This window comes from Pelodiscus sinensis, chromosome 12 (assembly GCF_052426305.1).
Source record: "Pelodiscus sinensis isolate ZL-2025 chromosome 12, ASM5242630v1, whole genome shotgun sequence".
NCBI classification, from domain to species: Eukaryota; Metazoa; Chordata; order Testudines; family Trionychidae; genus Pelodiscus; species Pelodiscus sinensis.
In genome coordinates this window covers 26,119,964-26,140,573 of record NC_143063.1, presented here as the reverse complement: position 1 = coordinate 26,140,573, position 20,610 = coordinate 26,119,964, and the positions used below count along the sequence as shown (strand labels likewise).

The following is a 20,610-nucleotide window of genomic DNA, read 5'->3' as shown; positions in this document are numbered from 1 at the left end:
CCAGAACACTTGGGAGGAGCAGGAGCAGCAGCAGCAGCAGCAGGGCGGGCGATTGGACAGCCAGCGGCTGGAGAGAAGTGATACTTTGAAGGGGAAACTGCCATTTCTCTTCAGCTGCTGGCTGCACAGCTGCCCCCTGCTTGCTGCCTCCTGGAGAGCAGGGGAGGCAATGGCAGGAGCCAGGGGTTGGAGCAGGCCATGAAAGCCAGAAGTCAGAGGGGCAGCCAGAGAATGCCCAAAAGTCTCTTTCAGAATCTCCATCTACCTCCCCATCCTCCTCTAATTAAACCTGTTTTTCCTCAAGCACCAGCATTCAAGTTAAATAAAAAAAATATTTGTATTATTTTCCATTGCAAATATACAGTATCGGTTAAATTGGTTATGTGGGCTAGCCTGAGACCCTAACTACCCTTTATAACTTTGTTTCTATGGAAAAATGCATTCCAGTTCCAAACAACTGACTTACAAATGAACTTTTGGCACAATACCCATTCGTAAGTTGTGGCCTTCCTGTAATTTTTTGAAGTCACTTAACAGGCCTCCTTAGAACATAAACTATGATTAGTATGTAAATGAATTTAGCCAGTGAATTTTGGCTAAAAACGGCTGCTCATTGAAATTAAGTTCTGTGAGGTACAACTAGCTTCCTTCTACCAAGGAATCTATCCACAAGGGTATGGAACCCTTTTATTTATTCTCAAACATTAGAATGTCAAACCAGAAAGATGTTTTTGTTAACTGAAAATTAGTGCTTGTCACATTCACCATGTTTGCGGACTTCAATATTTCACAACTGTAGGGGGCAGACTATTAAAGTCCTACATTAAAAGTGAAACTTTCCATTAAATACAGTCAATTGGGAGTTTGTATATGGTGCTCATTATTTAATACTGAAGCTTTTAGAGAAAGCACTAGAAATAATGACAGGAATGATTTTTCATCAGTTACAAGGTATGTCTAGACTACTCTTTAATGAAACAATTCTGAAATCATTTAAAACCTGAGCAAATGTGTGTGAGGATATTTAAGTGTAGTACTAAGCTATATGCATTTTCACCACTCATGAGCATTTCTAACATTTCTTTCAATAGGGTCCATGCCTCACCCTCAGTCATATCTGCTACGAGAAGTGAGAACTTCATGTGGTAGCTGCCAACTTGTTCAACTTGCATTATACTTATTCTTTCAGGATGCGTCTACACTGCACCCTTAGCTCGAAATAAGCTACACAATTTGAGCTACGCAAATTGCATAGCTTATTTAGAGTTTCAAAATAGAGTGTTATTCTGAAATGTCCTTTAATCCTTGTGAAACGAGGTTTACAGGGACATCGGAATAGCACCCCCATTATTTCGAAAGCTATTTTGAAATAATGGGTGCGCTGCCAAGATGCAGAAAATGCTATTTCAGGATACTGAAAATATCCCAAAATAGCGCCGCTGTCCAGACACGCCTTTGTCCAATGTACAATCTTTCAGAAGAGGATCTTTCAATAGACTGAATAACATCACTAAGATAAAATGAATTCTTTAAGTACTGGTAGCATTATTTAAACACTTGATCTAGTCTATGCTTTGTCAATGTACAGCTGCTCCCCGAGTTGCAAACGGTCGAGTTACGACCGTTCGCACTTACAACCAAAGCTCCCATGGAGCAGTCGTAAAGGCGGTCCCCGAGTTACAAACGTGACCCGCACTTACACGCAACCGTGCTGTTTGTAACTCAGTGGGGTCCGAGATACAAATGGATCAAGTTACGGCCAAGTGTTTGGTCCATAACTTGTTCGGAACTCGGAGAGAGGCTGTACCAGGCCTTTAGATTGTCATTTCTACCCCTCCCCCCACTGAATTACTTCCAAATACTAGTGAGCAGCAAGCTTTAGTTTGAATGCCCAGAATTTAATGAAAACACCAAACAACTCATATTCCATTCCTGTTTCATGTGTTCCTGTTTAGCTTATGAGAAGCTAGCATGAGTAATGTTGAAAACCTTCCAGAATGTTCAGCACTGAATTTGCAACAGAAATTGCTGACATTTAGAAAAACAAATGCCATGAACTGTTTTACATCTCCTCTCTGCAATACATGGAAGTAGAATACCAGCTTCCAGAAGCAGTCAGTCAACATACTTGGGGGGGGGGGGGAGAGGGGAACCACCCCACTATTTCCTGTTATCAATTGCATTATCAGCTTCATTCTCTAGAATCTAGATGCTTGTATTTCTGTATCCTAGAAGAGACTAAAGGTGCATCTACACTGCACCTTTATTTAGAGATAATTAGTATTATTTTGAAATAATGTCTGCACAGCCATTCCGTTATTTCAAAATAATGTCAAAATAACAGACAGTTTATTCTGAAATCTGTAAATCTCATTCTATGAGAAATAACACCTACGGCTATTTTGAAATAAGGCGTGTGTCGATGCACCACTGCTGCTATTTTAAAATAGTCCCTCACCAGAGCCATTCTAAGTTATTCTTCCCCAATGCCTCCTGGGGCTCTAAATTAAGATAGCATGTCTACATTAAGGAAAGCCTGCCCCGGACTAATTTTGAGGCTTCCCTGCAATGTAGATATGCTATTTCGAAATAAGATATTTTGGAATAATTATCCCAGAATAGCTTATTTTGAAATAAGCATGCAGTGTAGACGTACTCTTAGTTCTCAGGGAAGCAGTTGGTGGTAGCAGAAGATATCCTTACTTTAACAATCCCCACAGCCCCATGTTTTCTGCTCTGAAACAGCTACATTTACCACAAAGAAAATACATCAAATACACATAAAACCAGCTGTCTTGGACAGCATTTTTATTTAAAAATTGATATACAGAGACATAGCAGCATTCATGTAAAGGGTTTTTAAAAACTCAACAAGTTGTAGCAAACAACTTGAAAAGAGGCTCTAAAATGAAGACTTCCACAGCATTCTCAAGCCCATTTGCCCCCACAAGGTGAAATGACCCAGGGTTATCCAAAGACACAGTTGCAGTTTTTAACTTCAAGCCTTTTTTCTGAATAGTTGGTCACATCAAGTATTACCTTCCTTAGCAGCATTTGGAGCACTCTTCAGCGTTCTTTTAAGTGGCTGGTGTGCTTGATCCATTTATTTAAAATATCAATAGTTAATAAAAATACATATAGAAGATTCTTCTGTCACAAAAGATTGCAAGTTTCTTTTTTAGAATCCATAAAAGCTTATAAACTTCACTGGCAGCATTTCCATAATGGAGCAGGATTCAGAACCAGCAAAAACAGGCACTTCAGCTGAATTCTTTCTGATGTAGACAGTTTGCAGTCATAGTAGCTACAGCCCAGTGGACTGTTTCTTACTACTCTGAGGTGGTGTCAGGACACCACTGGGTAAAGGAGAAGTCCTATTTTGCTCAGCCAACATGGTATGTTTTGCTTGAGCTTTGTCCTAAACAAGTAAAATAATATTTAAGTTAGTGTGTTATGAAACTAAATTTGACATTTCTGCCATTCATATTAATACACGATGCAAAAGACTTGAGCATTTAAATATCATTCAAGTAATGCCTCATTATGTTTCCAAAGCTATCATTTACCCCATTGAAACCCCACTCATGTTTTCACCAGTCTATTATCACATTTTAGAATTCTTACACTATACCACTGAAGTTGCTTCAAAGCCAAGAAAGACTGAACAACCGGCTGATAGAGTAAGTAAGAGTAATGCAGCAGTGCTAATTCTTCAATTTAGATAATTTTCCAATTTCAGCTTTGTCTTAAAAGTAACACCAACATGAGCCCAGAGTGAAGTTTGGCAGGTTCCCATGAGGATGCTAAAAGTCAGTTAAATAGGTAACCGTGTAACCGCTGACAATCTCAGTGGTTACATGCTGCAGACCCTACAGTATAAAGTTTAAATAGCTTTATATTGCAGAGTCTGCAGAGAAGCCTCCACGGGAATGGGGCCACCAGTCTCTACCAGCTTGGCTCCCAGGCAGGTGGGTTCCTGCCACAGGGGACGCTGGCTCTACTTCCAGGGAGATTTCCCAGCCAGAGAAGCCACTTTCCCAAGAGCCAGGTTGCCAATCCCTGCTGGTCCAGCTCTGAGGGAGGGAAGCCTCCTACCGCAGGAGCTGGGCCAACAGGAGCTGCTGGCTCTGCTCTCAGAAATGTGGCTTCACTGCCACAGAGAAGCTACCTCCTTGAGAGTGAAGTGGACAGCCCTGAAGCCCCCTCCCCAGGAGCTGGCTGAATTTAATCCACACCATTAACTGATAAGCATCAGCTTATCAGTTAAATGGTTAGTCAGTTACACTAACATCCCTAGTTCCTATACAAACCTACCAACAACTTTACTGTAATAAGATGCATGTATTATATCCCTCGTCAAATACTATAAATCATGATAGATCAAAGTCAGCATCATTTTGAATTTTATTCATAGTATCAGTATTATCTGTAGACCTTAAAGTGTATACAAATGCAGAATTCCAGTTGCTACTAAGTTTTAGTCATTTTTTATAAAATCCATTACATTAAAATGATTTTGATTAAAAAGAATTAAATTTTTATTCACTAGCTCCAGTTTATGATACAGGGAACTGTAATTGTATCAAGCAAATACATTCTGACCCTTAAAATATTATTATTTGACTCATTCAACTAGTCAATTGCTAGCAAATCTTGGACTCAGAAGATATTGATTCTACGGGGTCTACAGTAAAAGGCGAAAGATTTATATGGTCTGGAAAAAACAAAAACAAAAAACAAAAACAAACCACCAGAGTATGTAGTTACAGGCAGAGGAAAAAAAGCTTTAAAATAATTCAAAAAGCTGCCATACAAGTTGAGGACTTTTTTCTTTCCTAAAAGTTAGAACAGTATAGCTTTCCAAACATCACGAGAAAGCTGCATGTTCTATAATTTTTATGAAAAAAAAATAAGCCCAATATCAAGTATCTGAACCATCCCAAGCTAGGGGAAAGCGAGTCTGTAAGATGGTAATCTGTTTCTGACACAACGTACACAGGTTTAACTTCTCTAGTTCGACACCCTTAGGACCTGACTGATGCCACATTTGACTACTGAACTATGGGAGGTCTGCATTATCTAGCAGCATTACCAATACTTCTACTGCTTACTAGGCTCTTAGAAGACATTTAGAGATAACTTAGCGCTAAATAACAGTACTGAACATTGAGAGCCAGGGCTAGTGGCTGCAAACAAACTTTATGGGACTGTGGGAAACTTGGCTACACCCACAATAAGTGAATATCCGAGCCACAGATATTGGACTGCAGATATTGTCAAACCAGAGAGGTTCAACCTGTACTTCTTAAATCACTTCTTAAAGTCATTTAGTTTATGACTTTACTCTTATTGGGTCACAAATTTAAAAAAAAAAGCCTTGTAATTCCTATACTCTACAATATAGTTTTGCCTATAGAGATTACATAAAGATAAAAAAATACATACCAGCAAATCCAAGCTGTTTATGTGTGTCTGTATATTGTGCAAATCTTCAGGAGCTATGCCTCTGAAGTGTTTGAGTTTGGAGCTTCCTGCTTCCCTTATAGCAATAGCAAATGGAACCATCCATTTTACACACTCTTCTACATCATGCCATTCGTAACCTGGAAGGTAAAGATACTTATGTGAGTCTTAGGTTAACCTACTTGTCAAGCAAACATTTGCAACTAGAAAGTGTTAATTACCCGAAACTTTCTGCATCACTTCAGATGACGAGAAGTGGTACAAAGCAGATGCGGCAAGTACTCCATATGTATATTCCAAGCAGCCAATATCGAGCACACAGAGATCCAGAAGCTACACAGGGAGAAGACAGGCTACTAATTTGTAATATGAGATTGTCACATGTAACAAGTCTTAGCATGAGATGTATTTATAGTGCTTGGGGATTAAATCAACCTTACCTCTGCTATCTGTACAAAGATTTGCTGGGGATATTGTGGAAGCAGCACTTCATAAAGCTCATTTAGATATGCAACTTGCATGTAAATATTCAGCCATGATACAACAGTCAGTGGATTTAAGTTCCAATTAAGCTCCTAGAAAGAAATATATATAAAGTTGATGAAAATGTTAACAAAGATGTGAATATTAGAATATGCAGCGTACGCTTTACATCACTACTTACTGCTGATGGGAAACTGTATTCTCATTTACGGTAGCAGTGTAAAGAAAACAGTGTTCTGTTTCGGTGAAATTGAAAATGTAAAAAAACCTAATCAAATGTAAAAAAACCTAATCAAACCACCTTATGTGTAACATTTTAAAAGTATGCAATTACTACATCTTACAGGTCACTAGCTTTAACTAAAGGAAAATAATTCTCTATCAGAATATTACAACACTAATTGTAGCTCTTTACTGTAGTCTGATCACACCACATTTTGGTCCTTACAGTAATGTAAAGTGATATAGTGTTGTAACTACCTTCATAATAATCACTTCCATGCTAAGGATTTCATCTTCTGCACAAGCTCCATCTGTAACATAAGCAAACTGGTGCAACTTTGGTGGATAGATTTCCTGAAAGATAAAAGATCAAAAGTATAATTTAAGTAGAATGTAGTTATTTCACATGTAAAATCCCCCTGAATATTTCAAATACAGGCTGAACCTCCTAAATCTGGGACTCTCTGGTCCAGCAACATTTGTGATCAAGAAAGCCCCGATGCCAGTGAATGCAAGCCAATCGGCAGTCCAGCAGCAGGGAGCCCCATCCCTCAGGAGTCCCTACTGGGCATGGCAGCAGCAGGGCAGCTGGGCAGCCCCATCTCCAGGGAGCTCCAGCTGGGCACAGCAGCAGCAAGGCTGCTTGGGAAGCCCCAGCCAGGTGGGACAGAAGCAGGACTATAGCAGCTAGGGAGTTCCATTTGGGAGAGCCCCAGCAGACTGACAGCAGTAGGCTGGAACCAGTAGGCTTTTTAAGAGCCAGCCAGAAGGAGGAGCAGTGTCCTGGGAGGCCGATGACAGGTGATGTACCCCGATCTGGCAAATTCCCTCATTCAGAACCATTCAGATCCTAAGAGTGCCGGACCAGGGAGGTCCAAACTGTAGTGTAAAACTAAAATTATAATAATATGGGCCAAAAAAAGAATTGTAGCAAGAGTTGAATTTTCTTTCTTCCCACAAACCTCAAGCTTTGCAGCTATGAATAAAGATGAAATGCCAATGAGCTGCAATAGTGTTTTTACAATGTTTTGTTGTGTTGCCATAAACCGATCAAAGAAATCTTGTGCCAAGTAAAAGGTCTCTCTGTGAAGCTTGTAGACCTCACAAACCTGCAAGAAATAAGCAGTTACTGATATAAGTATAGAGTACGTTCAAGTCCTTGAATCCAGCCAACTCAAGCATCTAAAATGGGGGTTTTGTTTCAAGAAGTGTATAACATTTAATATGGCAAATCTAGGGATATATTTCATACAGAAGCTTTTAGTATAAAGAGAGAAGAAATCAAATATAGGATAAGAAAAGTGGGGGCACGTTCACACTACAACCTTAAGTGGACCAATGGTAGGTCAACTTTCCACCACTGCACTGATGATCTTCTAGGGAACATCTGTGATCCTTCAATCTCAGTAATTACTGTGGTGGCTGATGTTCACACTGCCCTCCTTCCGAAAGGTGAACTCACCAGGAACACTTTCACAAATCAAAGAGGGGCAGCATGGGAGTGCAGTGAGTTCAGCTTCTCCCCACACAGCTATCCAGGTTTCTCAGCTCCATAAGCAGGGAGCCTCTGGCCAGCAGCCCAAATGCGAAAGGAGAGCTGCTCAGCTTTCTTGTCAGACACTGGGTTGCCCTGACTACACTGAAATAGGCACTACACCAACATAAGCACTCTCATGGAAGTGGAACTATGTTGGTATAATATGGCACTTACATTGGTGGGACAACGCTGTAGCGTGTACACTGACATAATTAGGGCGACATAACATGGCTTATGTTGCCTTAACTGAATAGTATAGACCAAGCCTGGGAGTTCAATGGTTTCATATTGGGGTTCTTTTCATAAAAGGAATTTTTAAGTGGCTGCCTTTGATTTTCCAAAAACAACAACAACAAAATAATTTAGGAAAGCATGCATGTCACAAGACCAGAGTATCAGGCCTTCATTTTCTCAAACATGTAGCCTCCCCACACTTCAAAACAGGGGAGGGGGGGAAATCTCAAACTGGTTGTAATTGAGACAGAACTTGTCAGATTTCTAAGCCAATAGGTGGCCAACAAGATGGTACTGTGGTACAAGAATATTTAAAAATAGCATATTTTCAATTTTAAGATAATCATATTAGAAACAAACAACTAGAAACAAACAACAAATGGTCTGGTAGCACTTTATAGACTAACAAAATATTAGAAACAGTTATATATCATGTAGTGTATGCAGAAACTAATTAGAATTATAACAAGGAATCCTGTTTTTTATTAAACAGACTAGGGATCTTAAGTAGCAATTAATTTGCTACTCAAGTAGTTGATGGAATTTCCACTGACTACTCGACTAGTAGAGAAGTACTTTCACGTTCTACCTTTGAAATGTGCAAGAACCCCAGAAGGGGCTATTGCGCATTTCAAAGTTGGACCACCACATGTAGCTCAGGCCAGCAGGAAATCCTGCTGACTCTGGGCTCCAAATGGGTGCTTCCACTTTGAAATGCACAAGAGCCCCACCGCATGAAGCCTGGGGTCAGTGGGTGATTTGCACTGGCCCCAGGCTCCATGCTGCACTTCTTCTTTGAAATGCACAAGAGCCCCCCGCTGTGGACTCTTGTACATTTCAAAGATGGCATGCTGCATGGAGCCCATGGTTAGCTGATCCTGGGCTCCACGCAGCATTTCAAAGCGGCAACACCGCACGGAGCCCCCCCAGCTGATCCTGGACTCCACGTGGTGCTGCCACTTTGAAATGCCGCAAGGAGCCTGATGCTAGGCTCCCCACAGCATTCAAAACAGCAGCGCCACACAGAGCAGCTGACCCAGGGCGCCGTGCAGCGCTGCTGCTTTTAAGTTCCCCCCTCTTCTCCCCCATCCTTGCTGCCTCTATCAGATAGAAGCAGCGGGGGGAGGGAAGGGGGGTGACTAGTCGACTATCTTGTCAATTATCCGATAAGCAAATGTTTATCGGATAGTCAACTAGTCCTTTATATCCCTAAAACAGATGAATATGGCTACCTTTCTGAAATCAGTTATCAAAATTATGAAACATTAGGAGCTATGGAGTTCCCAACTTCTCTATACATACCATTTCTTCCCCTCCACCAGAATTTTGTTTGTTCTGCTTTAGTCTAAACTACAAAATGCTGCAATACATGAAACACTAAGTTAAGTTCCAGGCAGAAGTAGGCATTACCAAACTTATATTCAGTGAATTTAAAATCTAATATAAGAATAGTTTATCAGCTTGCACACTTGAAACTAAAACCATTAAGTTCTATTTATTTGGTGCCAACACTCCGGTAAAATTTCTTAGATGTCACACTAAGTAGAATAAGTTCCACTAGTATTCTCGTGCTTTATGCATTAAATAAAGTTCATGAAAATGCAGATCATATTAGGTATTTAGAAAAATCCATGTTATTCAGGACATCTCTATACTTACCTACAGAATGCTTAATTAAGCATTAGCAAGAGCAGCAAAACTCACCTCCATTAGCCAGTCTAGAAGAATTGTTCGCATTTTAGGTTGCAAGAGAGGGTGCTTTTTCATATATTCTTTATCCCTCACATATGTCTGTTCTTTGTTTAGCATGTTTTTCCATACATCCTCTCTATTCGCCCAGCTAAGAAAAAAAAATATGTTAAGTATCAACTGTTAAGTGATGAATGGGACAGACAAAGAAAAGGGGAATGAAATACAATTACCCCAGAATTGGTAGCGGTGAAGCTCTAGATGGACTAAGTCTTAGGTGTACAAAATGAGAGAAGCCAATATTAACTGGCTCATCTTTATCTGGTGTGGGAATCAGCATATGGGGACTTTTCTGGACATCCTTATTCCAAGATGGCTATTAAAGGAAAGAAAAAAAATGTTGCACTATAACTGGTTTTATAGTTTCTAGGGCTATTAATGCACAAAGACTACAGACAAGACGCATAACATCAGAGAGGTGGTCACTCCTATTAGGTAGCTAAAATTGAAAACAAGTTTAAAGGTATATTTTCACATTAAGACAGACTTTCAATTGCTGTTCTTAAACAAGTCATTTACTATTCATGGTTTTGGACTGAAGGGTGACAGATGTCCCAGAGAGAAAAGCATTCTATATAGAGAGAGTTCTGTTGCTATGTTCTGGGTGGAAGGAGATTTTGAATGAAAGCAGGATTTTTATCTGGGAATCACATCTGCTTATTCCCCCTCACTCCTCTCCCGCGCCCCGCCCCCAAAAAAGTGCTAATCTCTCTGATCCTTCAGTGTCAGAATCCCAGTCAGCTTCCCCGGCCTGGGCCTGGCACTCCTGATCCAACAACAGCAGATCAAACTTGGGGATGAATTCTGGTCACGTGCCACATGAGGCATTTTGCATTTATGTTAAAACAACTATCAAGGATAAGAACTCAGGTGAAGAATAAGCAAATGGGATTCTTAGACAAAGATCCAGCTTTTGCACAAAACGTCCTTGATAATAACCACAGCAGAGGAATGCTGATTTTGTTTTGTCTTTTAAGAGTCAGATTATTGACTGCTCCTCTTGTGAAGATAGTTAAGCAGAAAGCAAACACTTAGCTATCACTTCAGATATATGAAAAATGACTGCATATATTTTGTTTGCCATAAGATGTTCAGTCTCAAAAAAGAATGAACAAACTCATAATAGCTAGACTGTTCATATATAGAACAGATACTAACAAATTTGAAAAATGTTAAATACCTAGCATTTTCCCCACTCTAACTTCTTGTTGGTGTATTTGGAACTTGTTTGTGTATTTGGAACAGGACACAGAACTACTGCTACTTTCCTTTAAAGAAGGCTTATCTTGGCAAACAGATTTAAAAAAAGATATCGGTGTAAAGTTACCACTCCAGTTCCTAAAGACAGAGCCCATGTTGCTTAGCCCAGTGTTTTGGAAGTTCATAAGTAAGAAACAAATCCTATCACCATGCGTAAGCACATTTATTTTTATTTTAATTAAAACTTGGCATTTGAGCCTAGCACTGGAGGCAATCATCTTACTGAAAAGGGATGTCATTTGTACCAGTGGCAGGGTCAAAACTTCAGCAAGACCCCAAACTGCTCTGAATAGAAAACACTTATTTTACAGGTTAAAAATAAATTTATGAATCAGTTTCCAAACCTAGAGTTTTAGTCTGGCTTTGTCACAACTGACAAAACTTTCCAAGCATTAGATTCAAGAATACTGAACCACATTTCATACTCATAGTGAAAATTTGCTTTGTACGACTTGAGCCACCGCCTGAAACACAATCTAGGCAGTTTTATTCTTTAAAAAGCAATCTCAGAATTGTGCATGCAAATCTGTCATAGCCATTCATACCAGGGGTACTCAACTTTAGAGGCCCCCGGGGGCCTCTATGATACTCATGGCACATGCCGAGGGCCGCAACTTAAGTGTGATTGCATAGACATGCAAATAGCTTTTCACACTGACGGGCAGAAATACAAAGATTAAGGCAAGATTACACAACACATAGGCCCCACTTAAGTCAGTTCTGCTGATATTAATAAATGCAATATTTACCCGATTTCCACCCATATAACAGCACTTTTAATGAGCAATGATAGTCCAGGAATGTAACTACTAAAACACTTATCAACAGAAAACCATTATGTTAACAACTTTTTTGTTTTGGCTTCCACCCGTGAGCCACGTGTTGAACCCCAAACTGCGCTGCAGGCTGCAAACAAACCAGCTGTGGGCTGCATGTAGCCCACGGACCACATGTGGAGTACTCTTGATGTATACAGTTGTATCTAAGACCATAATGCCCCTTGTGTTACTATTCAAGTGGAGAGGAGAAGAAGATGCATCATTCAGAGTAATATGACAGCAGATTCCCTAAGAATTTCAAATTTGAAGTGTTGCATCAGTTCTTAAGTTAACTTGAAGGATCAAAATTACATTTTAGTCACAACTTGTCCTTCAATTACATTGCAGGCCTGGTCAACAGTCCTTTGAGAACAATTAATTAGATTGTGTTGAATACAAGTTGTAAGGAAGGAGAATTATATTCTTTCTGCATAATGGCATACATGCTTGGCTCCTCAGGGATGTCCCTGCCCCAAAGAGTTCACAATCTAAACAGACAAGATATAGACAAAATAAAGGCAAATGGGAAGAACACAAAGTAATGCAATTCATCAGTGCAGTAACTTACAGGGCTTGGATGTCTTACAATAAAAGAAGTAAACCTCAAATAGGATTGGAATGAGAGAACATGCTTGGGTTTAAAAGCAAAATTACATTTAAGAGTGAAATAATAGGTGAGGGGCTAGGTGTGGTCAGAGTAACAATCAAGGTAGATTATCTTTAGAGAGATCTTTTTAGATAGCCGTCTTGCTTCTCTTTCAGGGCATGTCTGCACTGCACACTTATTTTGAAATAAACTATTCCGGAAGAAACACTCTGAAATGTGCTATTCGAAATAGCAATCTTACACTACAGGGAAGCCTCAAAATTAGTCCGAGGCAGGCTTCCCCAATGTGGACATGCTGCCTCGATTTAGAGCCCCAGGAGGCACTGGGGAATAATTAGTTTCAATGGTCCTGGGGAGGAGCTATTTTGAAATAGTAGCGAGGTGTCCACACTACAGCTATTTTGAAATAGCTATTTCAGAATAGATGTTATTCCTCGTGAAACGAGGCTTACAGAAATCAGAATAAGCCATCTATTATTTTGAAATAATGGAATTGCTGTGTACACACTCACAATGTTATTTTGAAATAATGTCCGTTATTTTCAAGTAACTATCCTGTGTAGACACACCCTCACTCATCTAGCACACTAGGTAGGAGGAAGGTTATAGTCATTTAAGTGAAGGATCATTATTTCTTTAAACAAGGGTTTTGGCAAGGGAGATGGAGACTGCTAGAGATTTTGTGACAGCACCAATTTCAGAAGAGGAAGCGTATCAACTGAGAGGATTGTCTATTTACCATTTATTTCACTAATGGCAACGGCTTAGATGAAAATACATTCATTTTTTGCCAAGTTTAGTTTAGGTTTACATAAAACTAGTCCTCAAATCCTGGAGCTGAAATCAGCTCCTCTGCAGGGACATCCCTTGAATCCAAGATGGCAGTTGCCACTGAAAATCTTGGCAGCATAGCAGAGGAAATCCTATGGTTCCTGGGCTCCTCCAAAGGCACTCTGCAATGCTGCAGCAGGAGCTGAAGTGGGATGTAAGCCAAGACCAGGATTCAGCAAAAAAGGAAAAGCAAAAGAATCTAGTGTGGAAGAACAGTGATTTTATATGTGAGGCCCACGGAGTTCTTTGGCAAGGAACCTCAAAAACTGAAATGACTGCTGTGTGTTTAAGAACAAACAAGCCAGTATTTTATCTGTATCCTACCTATATCAATAGGAAGGAGTTGGAAAATTCAAGACAGCTTGGCTGCCACAGGACAAAAAGGAAAGGCAGATGAAGAAATCTATCCATAAGTGAACAAGCAGCAACCCACAGCTCTAAAGAAAGTCTACACCACTCCTATATATAGGGATTGATTCAGAATTACTGAGGCAAAGAAGACATAAGAAGGTTGGCTGGATTGTCAGCATGGATGCTGAAGTTACCAGTCATGAAGGCGAGACTGGGAGAAGAGAAAGGGATATAAAATGAGTCCATCCCTAAGTCCCAGCATCTGCTGGCAACTAGTGCCCTAACTATGGGAAGGGCAATAATTTGAGCGGGGGCCACTTCAGAAATTTTTGAAGTGACCCCAGACCACCCCGGAAGGAGCGGGGCAAGGACACTTCCGTGCTTCCCCACGCACAGGCCCGGATTGGCCTAGGGATGGGGGAGCGCAAGAAGTCTCCTCCCACCCTGCCAGGAACACACAGTGCGTCTAAGCGCCATGCACTCCTTGCAGAGTGAGGGCAAAGCGGGAGGAGACTCCACGCACTATCCCTGCCCTCAAGCCCTGATTGGCCTGGGGGCAGGGGAGCAGCAGGGCCTCCAGGGGCAGGATCCAGTCCACAGGGGCCCTTTTGCCCACCCTTGGTCTAAAACCAAATGTTAGAAATAATGCTGTTCTCCTGCAATTTGCCTAAGGAAAATGACATGTAATGTAATTCCAGTTATTCTAGACCAGTGCTTCTCAAAGTGATAATGCAAAACCACTTTGAAAAACCTGCTAACTGGCCCCTCCAGCGTGTTTATTTACCGGACCTGCGGCCACAGAGCCTCGTGGCTCCAATTGGCTCTGGTTTGCCATTTGCAGCTGCGGGAAGAGCTGTGGGCCGGGCCACCATTTCCTGTATCTCCCCTTGGCTTCAAACAATGAACCAGCACCAATGGGAACCACGAGGCTCTCTGGACACGGAGCCGGTAAACAAACACAGCACAACAGCCAGTTAGCAGCTGTCTCAAAGTGGTTTTGCGGATCACTTTGAGAAACACTGGTCTAGACTAGCACCAAGCATTATAGTACAGGAAAGATACACAAGGCCATTCTACTAGCAAGTTTCAAAAAAGCAAGAAAAATAGAAATGGACAGTAATTTTTAATAGGGTGGGGATAGGGGGCAATCCACAAATTTTGGTAAGTCATCATAGGATGCACATTTCTACCACAGGTTGGACTCCTCTGGTCTGGCACCTTTGGGACCTGACCAGTTCCAACAAGGATTTCGCCAGACATGAAGAAGTAATTTCTGTTCTGCCCCTCCGCCCCCGCCACTGTCCCATAATCCGGATGTCGGTTCCCAGGCCACCAGCCACTGGCTCAATTGGACTGCCAGGGCAGGGCTCCCGAATGCTGGCTGGTGTCCTAACACCTGCCCTCCACCAGGACTCTCTAGTCCAGGAACATCTGTGATTCTACTGGATCACATATGTTGCTGGAATGGAGAGTTCCAGGTTAGAGAAGTATAACCTGTGTATCAATGGAGGGAGGGCAGGGTCTAGGAGAGAGTTTAGGAGCTCTGGAGTGGGGTAGGGAATGGGGTCCAGGAAGGAGTGTGGGATTTGAGAGAGAGTTTGGAATGCAAGAGGGAGCTCCAGGTTGGTGCAGTGTTGAGGTGTAGGAGAGGATGAGGTGTGTGAAGTCTGGGAGGGAGTCTGCACTAAGGCAGGCTGTCTGCTTACTGTGGCACCAGGCCACTCCTGGAAGCAGGAGAGATAGCTCAGTTGTTTGAGCATTGGCCTGCTAATCCCAAAGTTGTGAGTTCATCCCTTGAGGGGACCATTTAGGGATCTGGGGTGAATTTGTCAGGGATGGTACTTGGTCCTGCCACGAGGGCAGGGGACTGGACTCCATGACCTCTCAAGGTCCCTTCCAGTTCTATGAGATAGGTGTAATTCAGCATACCCCAGGGTGGCAGGGGAGGAAGAGGCAACTTCATGTACTGCCCCTGATCCCAGCACTGTCCCCACAAAGGGCATGCAGCAGCTAGCTTCTTTTGGGGCATGGCATGCACACAGACTGCCTGAGCCTTGCTGTGCTGCGCTGCCCTGACAGCTGGGAGCCACCTGTGGCAAGTATCTCCTGGCCAGAGCTTCAGCACTTCACATCCCTCACCCTCTCCTACACCCCAACACTGCACTGCACCAACCTGGAGCTCCTCCTGCATCCAAACTGCCTCTTAAATCCCACACTCCTTCCTGGACCCCAAACCCTACCCTACTCCAGAGCTCCTAAACTCTCCCCTAGACCCTGCTCTCCCTCCATTGATACACAGGTCATACCTTTCTAACCTGGAACTCTCTGTTCCAGCAACATATGTCGTCCAGTAGGATCACAGATGTTCCTGGACCAGAGAGTCCTAGTGGATGTCAGGAGTTTGGTGCAAGAAGGGATTCAGGCCTAGGACATAGATGCAAAGTGCAAGCTCTGGCCAGGAGGTACTTGCCACAGGTGGCTCCCAGCTGGCAGCACACCAAGGCTCAGGCAGGCTGTGTGCATGCCATGCCCCAAAAGCAACTAACTGCTGCAGGGATCTCTCTGCATGCCCTTTGTGGGAAGAGGTGGGAGCAACCGGATTCCACGTGCTGCCCGCACTGTGAGGACAGTACTGGGATCAAGGGCAGTACATGGAGTTGCCTCTTCCTCCCCTGCCACTCCTGGGGTATGCAGACATAGACCACTTCCAGGAGCAGCTTGGGGCCACAGTAGGCAGCCAGCCTGCCTTAGTGCCCTGCTGGTCCACAGGACTTTTAGTGACCCAGAGAATAATGGTGGACCAGATGAAAGTGGACCTGCAGGCCATATTTTGTCCACCTCTGCTAGTTTATCAGCAGCCATGTTAGGTATGAACAAACAGACTGAGAACTGCTAACAGTGCCTGTTACTTTACTTCAAAACCAGAATGCCTGCATTATTCTGTTTTCACCAATCTCATATAACCTGCCCCCCTCCCTTCCAAACCACATAAAGGATAACTGCATCCTAATTAAAAGCTCAGGCCTTATGTTCAACAGAAACAAGCTAACGAATTGGGCATTAACATGCTGTAAGTGGGATGTGACAGTGCTACTTTATACATGGAGTAAAATGGAGCTTCAGCTAGTATACAATACAAAAAGCCATGTGGTGTATACTGTACAGGACTTACAGCTACTGGCACATTAAAGTTTGCTATGCTATTGTTATGCACCATCTTGCTTGCTCACTAGAAATCATATAAACTTGCTCTACTGCTGTTGGTACTGCACACAGTCTCATCAGTGACTTGTGGCAATTTATATCAGAGAATAGCTTGTGTCACACCACAGACAGAAGAGCTGCTGCTGAGCAGCCAAATGTTATCATTTGACAAATCCATGAAACTAATCTGTTATAACAACGTATCCATAGTATCTTCTTAATGTACAGATTGATACTCAGGTACCTTTCATTTGTGAATTAGAGTTACAAGGCCTTATTTTCATCAGTGCCAAGTGGGTTATAGAAAGTTTAGTTTTAATTTACACTTCAGGGACTGGTGCTTTAACTGTATTTCAATATACCATTTGTCCTTAGAGTAATCGCCATAGCATCTATTAAAATAAATCTAATTTTTATGTTAAGACAGGACTGTACTTCGACAAAAGAAAAGGTTACAGTAAGAATGTTTTATGCTAAACAGGTCAGCTTTCTGCCTACTGCCATTTTGGAGGGGATAATCTCTGATAACATGAACCTACGTATTTCTTAGTTTGTAGCTACTATGTAATATTTTTTTAAAAACCAAAAGCTTCAAATTCAGGGATGCTTCTTAGGAAGGGCAAAGAAAATGAACTGCAGTGAAGGACAGACTGGTCTCCTTGTCAGAAGTGAGAAATTACTTTAATATACTGCATAAAAGGAAGACAGACGGAAAGGAGAGATTCCCTCATTAAATGCTCACCATTTGAGCCCTGCTTAATATGTTGAGCGATAACTAGTATATAAAGTTGCAACAAGCAGAGACCATGCCAAATAATGATGTCCATCTGTTATGTAGTACATTAGTCTTCAAATTTGCAGTTGCCACTTTTGGTTAAATCAGGGGTGGCCAATATGCGGCTCGCAGAATGTTCACAGGTCACCAGGGTTAGCCCCTGATGGGCTGCCAGACACTTTGCTTACCTGAGCATCCGCAGGTATGGCTGCTCACTGATCCCATTGGCTGGGAACAGTGAACTGTTTACCTATGGATGCTTACGTAAACAAAGAGTTTGGCAGCCTGCCAGAGACTAACCCTGGCGAACCATGTTAGGCCTAAAAGCCGCTTATTGCCCACTCCTGGATTAGATTTATTCAGTAATAAGGATGTCAAGAGGCAGGTAATTGACTAATTTGTATCGACTACACAGTTAATTCCTAAGAAAAGGTGCGCTGTCCCAGCTCACGCCAGTCCAGGAGCTACCCCTGCTGTGGCTCTGCATTTTACAAGAAGAAGGTGCTGGGCATGCAGGCAGCCCAGCATCTCCTACATTTAAACTGCAGAGCCGCAGCAGAGGTAGGTCCCAGACCAGCAAAAGCCTGGACAGAGCTGGGACCGCTGCAGCTCAGCAATTTAAATGTAGTAAGAGCTGCCCAGCTCTTACTACATTTAAAATGCTGAGTTGCAGTGGTCCCAGACTAGCAGGACTGAGCTGCGTTTGCTTGGTCCCAGCTTGCACCAGGTCCAGCAGCACACCTGTGGGGGATCCTAGTGGGGAGCGGCCTCCCCTACCCGCCTTTTTGCAGCAGGCTCGGCTACCTCCAACCTCCCACGCTGCTGCCTCTGACAGGTGGCACCGCAGAAACAGTGCTGGGGAACCAGCTTTTAAGCTGGCTCTCCCCCAGCACTGGCTACTGTCCCCCTGCCCTTTCTGCCTCTGATAGAGGGAGCAAGGTGGGGGAAAAGCAATTAGCTGAGTACTTGACTCAACTATCCGAGAAGCTTAGCCTTATTGGGTAGTCGAATACTCAACTACTCGCTTACATCCCTATTCAGTAATAGGGTTACTTATGCATAAACAGGGTACTATAGTCCCCATGCAAGACTACAATAACTTAAATATCATTCGATATGTGCATTATTTAGCTCAAGTCTCAACAAGGAAGAGCCTATATGTATATTTTATTTTTCATGCCTCAACCACATTTTATCTGCACATACGTTTGAAGATATACAGGGAGCGCATCCTCACAAACTCAGTACATATCTCATATTGTGTATGAAAGTGTGGGGAAGTAACTGATCGTACACCCAGATTTGTGCAACAAAGGAAGAATGGGAGAATGGAACAAACAAATGAAGTTTAGAACAATCGCTATTTCAAAATCAAAACTAAGTTATCTTAATATTGTCACAGGGAAATAGAGAAAGCTGGCACTGCCTGCTAAGAACAATGTTTCTTCTCCCCATGTCCAGCCCTCCTATGCCATTCAGTGTGGTCTCTCTGAAATCTAGTGCCTTTATAGGGACTACTATGACTTACCTGTGGGCCCAGTAATGCCACTAAAACTTACATCCACTGTAAATTTCCAAATCCTAGTTTTGATTTTTGGCACTCAGACAACAATCAATGTCACAGTAACAAATAATTAATTGATGGTCTAGATGAAGCATACAGATGTCCTCTTTTTATATATATGTTTAAAGTAGAGACAGTTGCAAAAATACAAACTGTCAATTATACTGAAATGGATAGGTTCTAGGCTTTAGCTCTCTAATGAAGAAAATGATGTTCTGTGACGTCATCTATCCATGAAAAATTAAGGCCTTAGACCATAAAGGCCATGAAAACACAGGATATTTGGTCATACTACCACAAGAATTCAAGCAGATCTTATTTGTTTTACGACAGCATTAAGGATCCCATGTCATCTTGTAAATTGAGGGGTTTCTCTTAGTTTCCCTGGCCAAAAGTCTCCCCTCCTCTAATACCATTCAGTATGCTAGAAGTGAGGTATGCACAGAGCTGGTGAAATGCCACAAGTTCCAAGAAAACGCCATAAATTACAAAGATCAGTAACTATAAATCCCTAGCCAAGTCAGTTACCTGGTTTTCATATTGCTTTCTCTTGTTCATTTCCATTTTAACAATTTCTTCATCAGGATCCTGTAGGAACTACAATGGGGAAAAAAGAAAAAAGAGCCATGTGCTAACAAGAATACAGACTCCAGGCCAAACTCTACTCTGAGTCACACCAATGTAAACCCAGTTGTTATCCCAGGCAGATATAGGTTGCATGACAGAGCACAAAACTTTAGCCAGTTACAGCAGTCAGAATGCCACATGGCCATTCACAATCCAGCCAGGGCACAAGAGGCCACGGTCCAAATATTTCAGCAGCCAGAGAGTCCAGATGGACACGGAATGACAGAGCAGCACGTAGAGGATCAAAGTGAGCCATTTTGTACTTACAGTCGCCACATCAGCTTTTCTCTTTCGGGCTCGCATGGCAAGGTCGGCAGCACCCTCACCCTTGGGGGGAGCCTTCTCCTCCACGTAGTCACTGCCAAGAAACAGAGATACAGGGACATAAACCCCTCGAGGAAGTCTCCTCTGGGATCTGCCTAATGGAGACCTCGGCCTACTTCACTTTCCACCCCCACACGCCCTGCAGGGAGCTAGGAAACTCACCTTTCCCTGCGCATGGTGCCTGGATGGGACTGGGAGAGGCTGGTTCCAACCCTAGGAGAAGGGAAAGGCAGAGGGTTAGGGGGTGGGGGCAGGTCACCGCCTCACAAAGGCGAGAGCGGCAACAGCTGCAGCGCCCCAGCCCCCACAAAGAGCGCCGGACGCGCGGGCGGCAAGGATGGGGGGGTCCTCATCGCCGGGCGGGGGCACCTGAGGGGAGCCCCTCGGGGGCGGATGTGGGTGCATTGGGGGGCATCGGGTCCATCCATCCCATCCCCCCCCACTGGGGCCGAAGGGGGGCCCCGGGCACAGGCACCCGATTCCCTCCCCACCGCGGCCGCCTTACCCCGGGGAGAGGCTGCCGGGCCGCACGAGCCCTGCGCGGGAGCTGCCCGGCGCTGC

General features: G+C 42.9%; 1 protein-coding gene across 1 annotated transcript; it reads right to left on the bottom strand.

The window, feature by feature from the left end:
* Positions 1-2,775: 2,775 nt before the first annotated feature.
* On the bottom strand, positions 2,776-20,225 carry CCNE1 (cyclin E1). The gene is made up of 11 exons (XM_075940176.2): positions 20,212-20,225; positions 19,993-20,083; positions 19,627-19,695; positions 9,862-10,004; positions 9,644-9,779; positions 7,131-7,277; positions 6,427-6,522; positions 5,904-6,038; positions 5,685-5,796; positions 5,446-5,603; positions 2,776-3,418 (listed from the first exon to the last, which is right to left on the bottom strand). Exons 1-11 carry the CDS (start codon positions 20,223-20,225, stop codon positions 3,305-3,307), a joined length of 1,215 nt encoding a protein of 404 aa, XP_075796291.2. The 3' UTR covers positions 2,776-3,304.
* Between the last annotated feature and the right edge of the window lie 385 nt (positions 20,226-20,610).

What these genes read in the sequence shown, in the direction of transcription:
- CCNE1 (XM_075940176.2), bottom strand. An exon ending in TCACCGCTACCAATTCTGGG is followed by an intron (nt 9,780 to 9,861) that starts GTAATTGTATTT and finishes TTTTTTTCTTAG; the next exon opens with CTGGGCGAATAGAGAGGATG. An exon ending in TCATAGCTGCAAAGCTTGAG is followed by an intron (nt 6,523 to 7,130) that starts GTTTGTGGGAAG and finishes TTTATCTTTCAG; the next exon opens with GAAATCTATCCACCAAAGTT.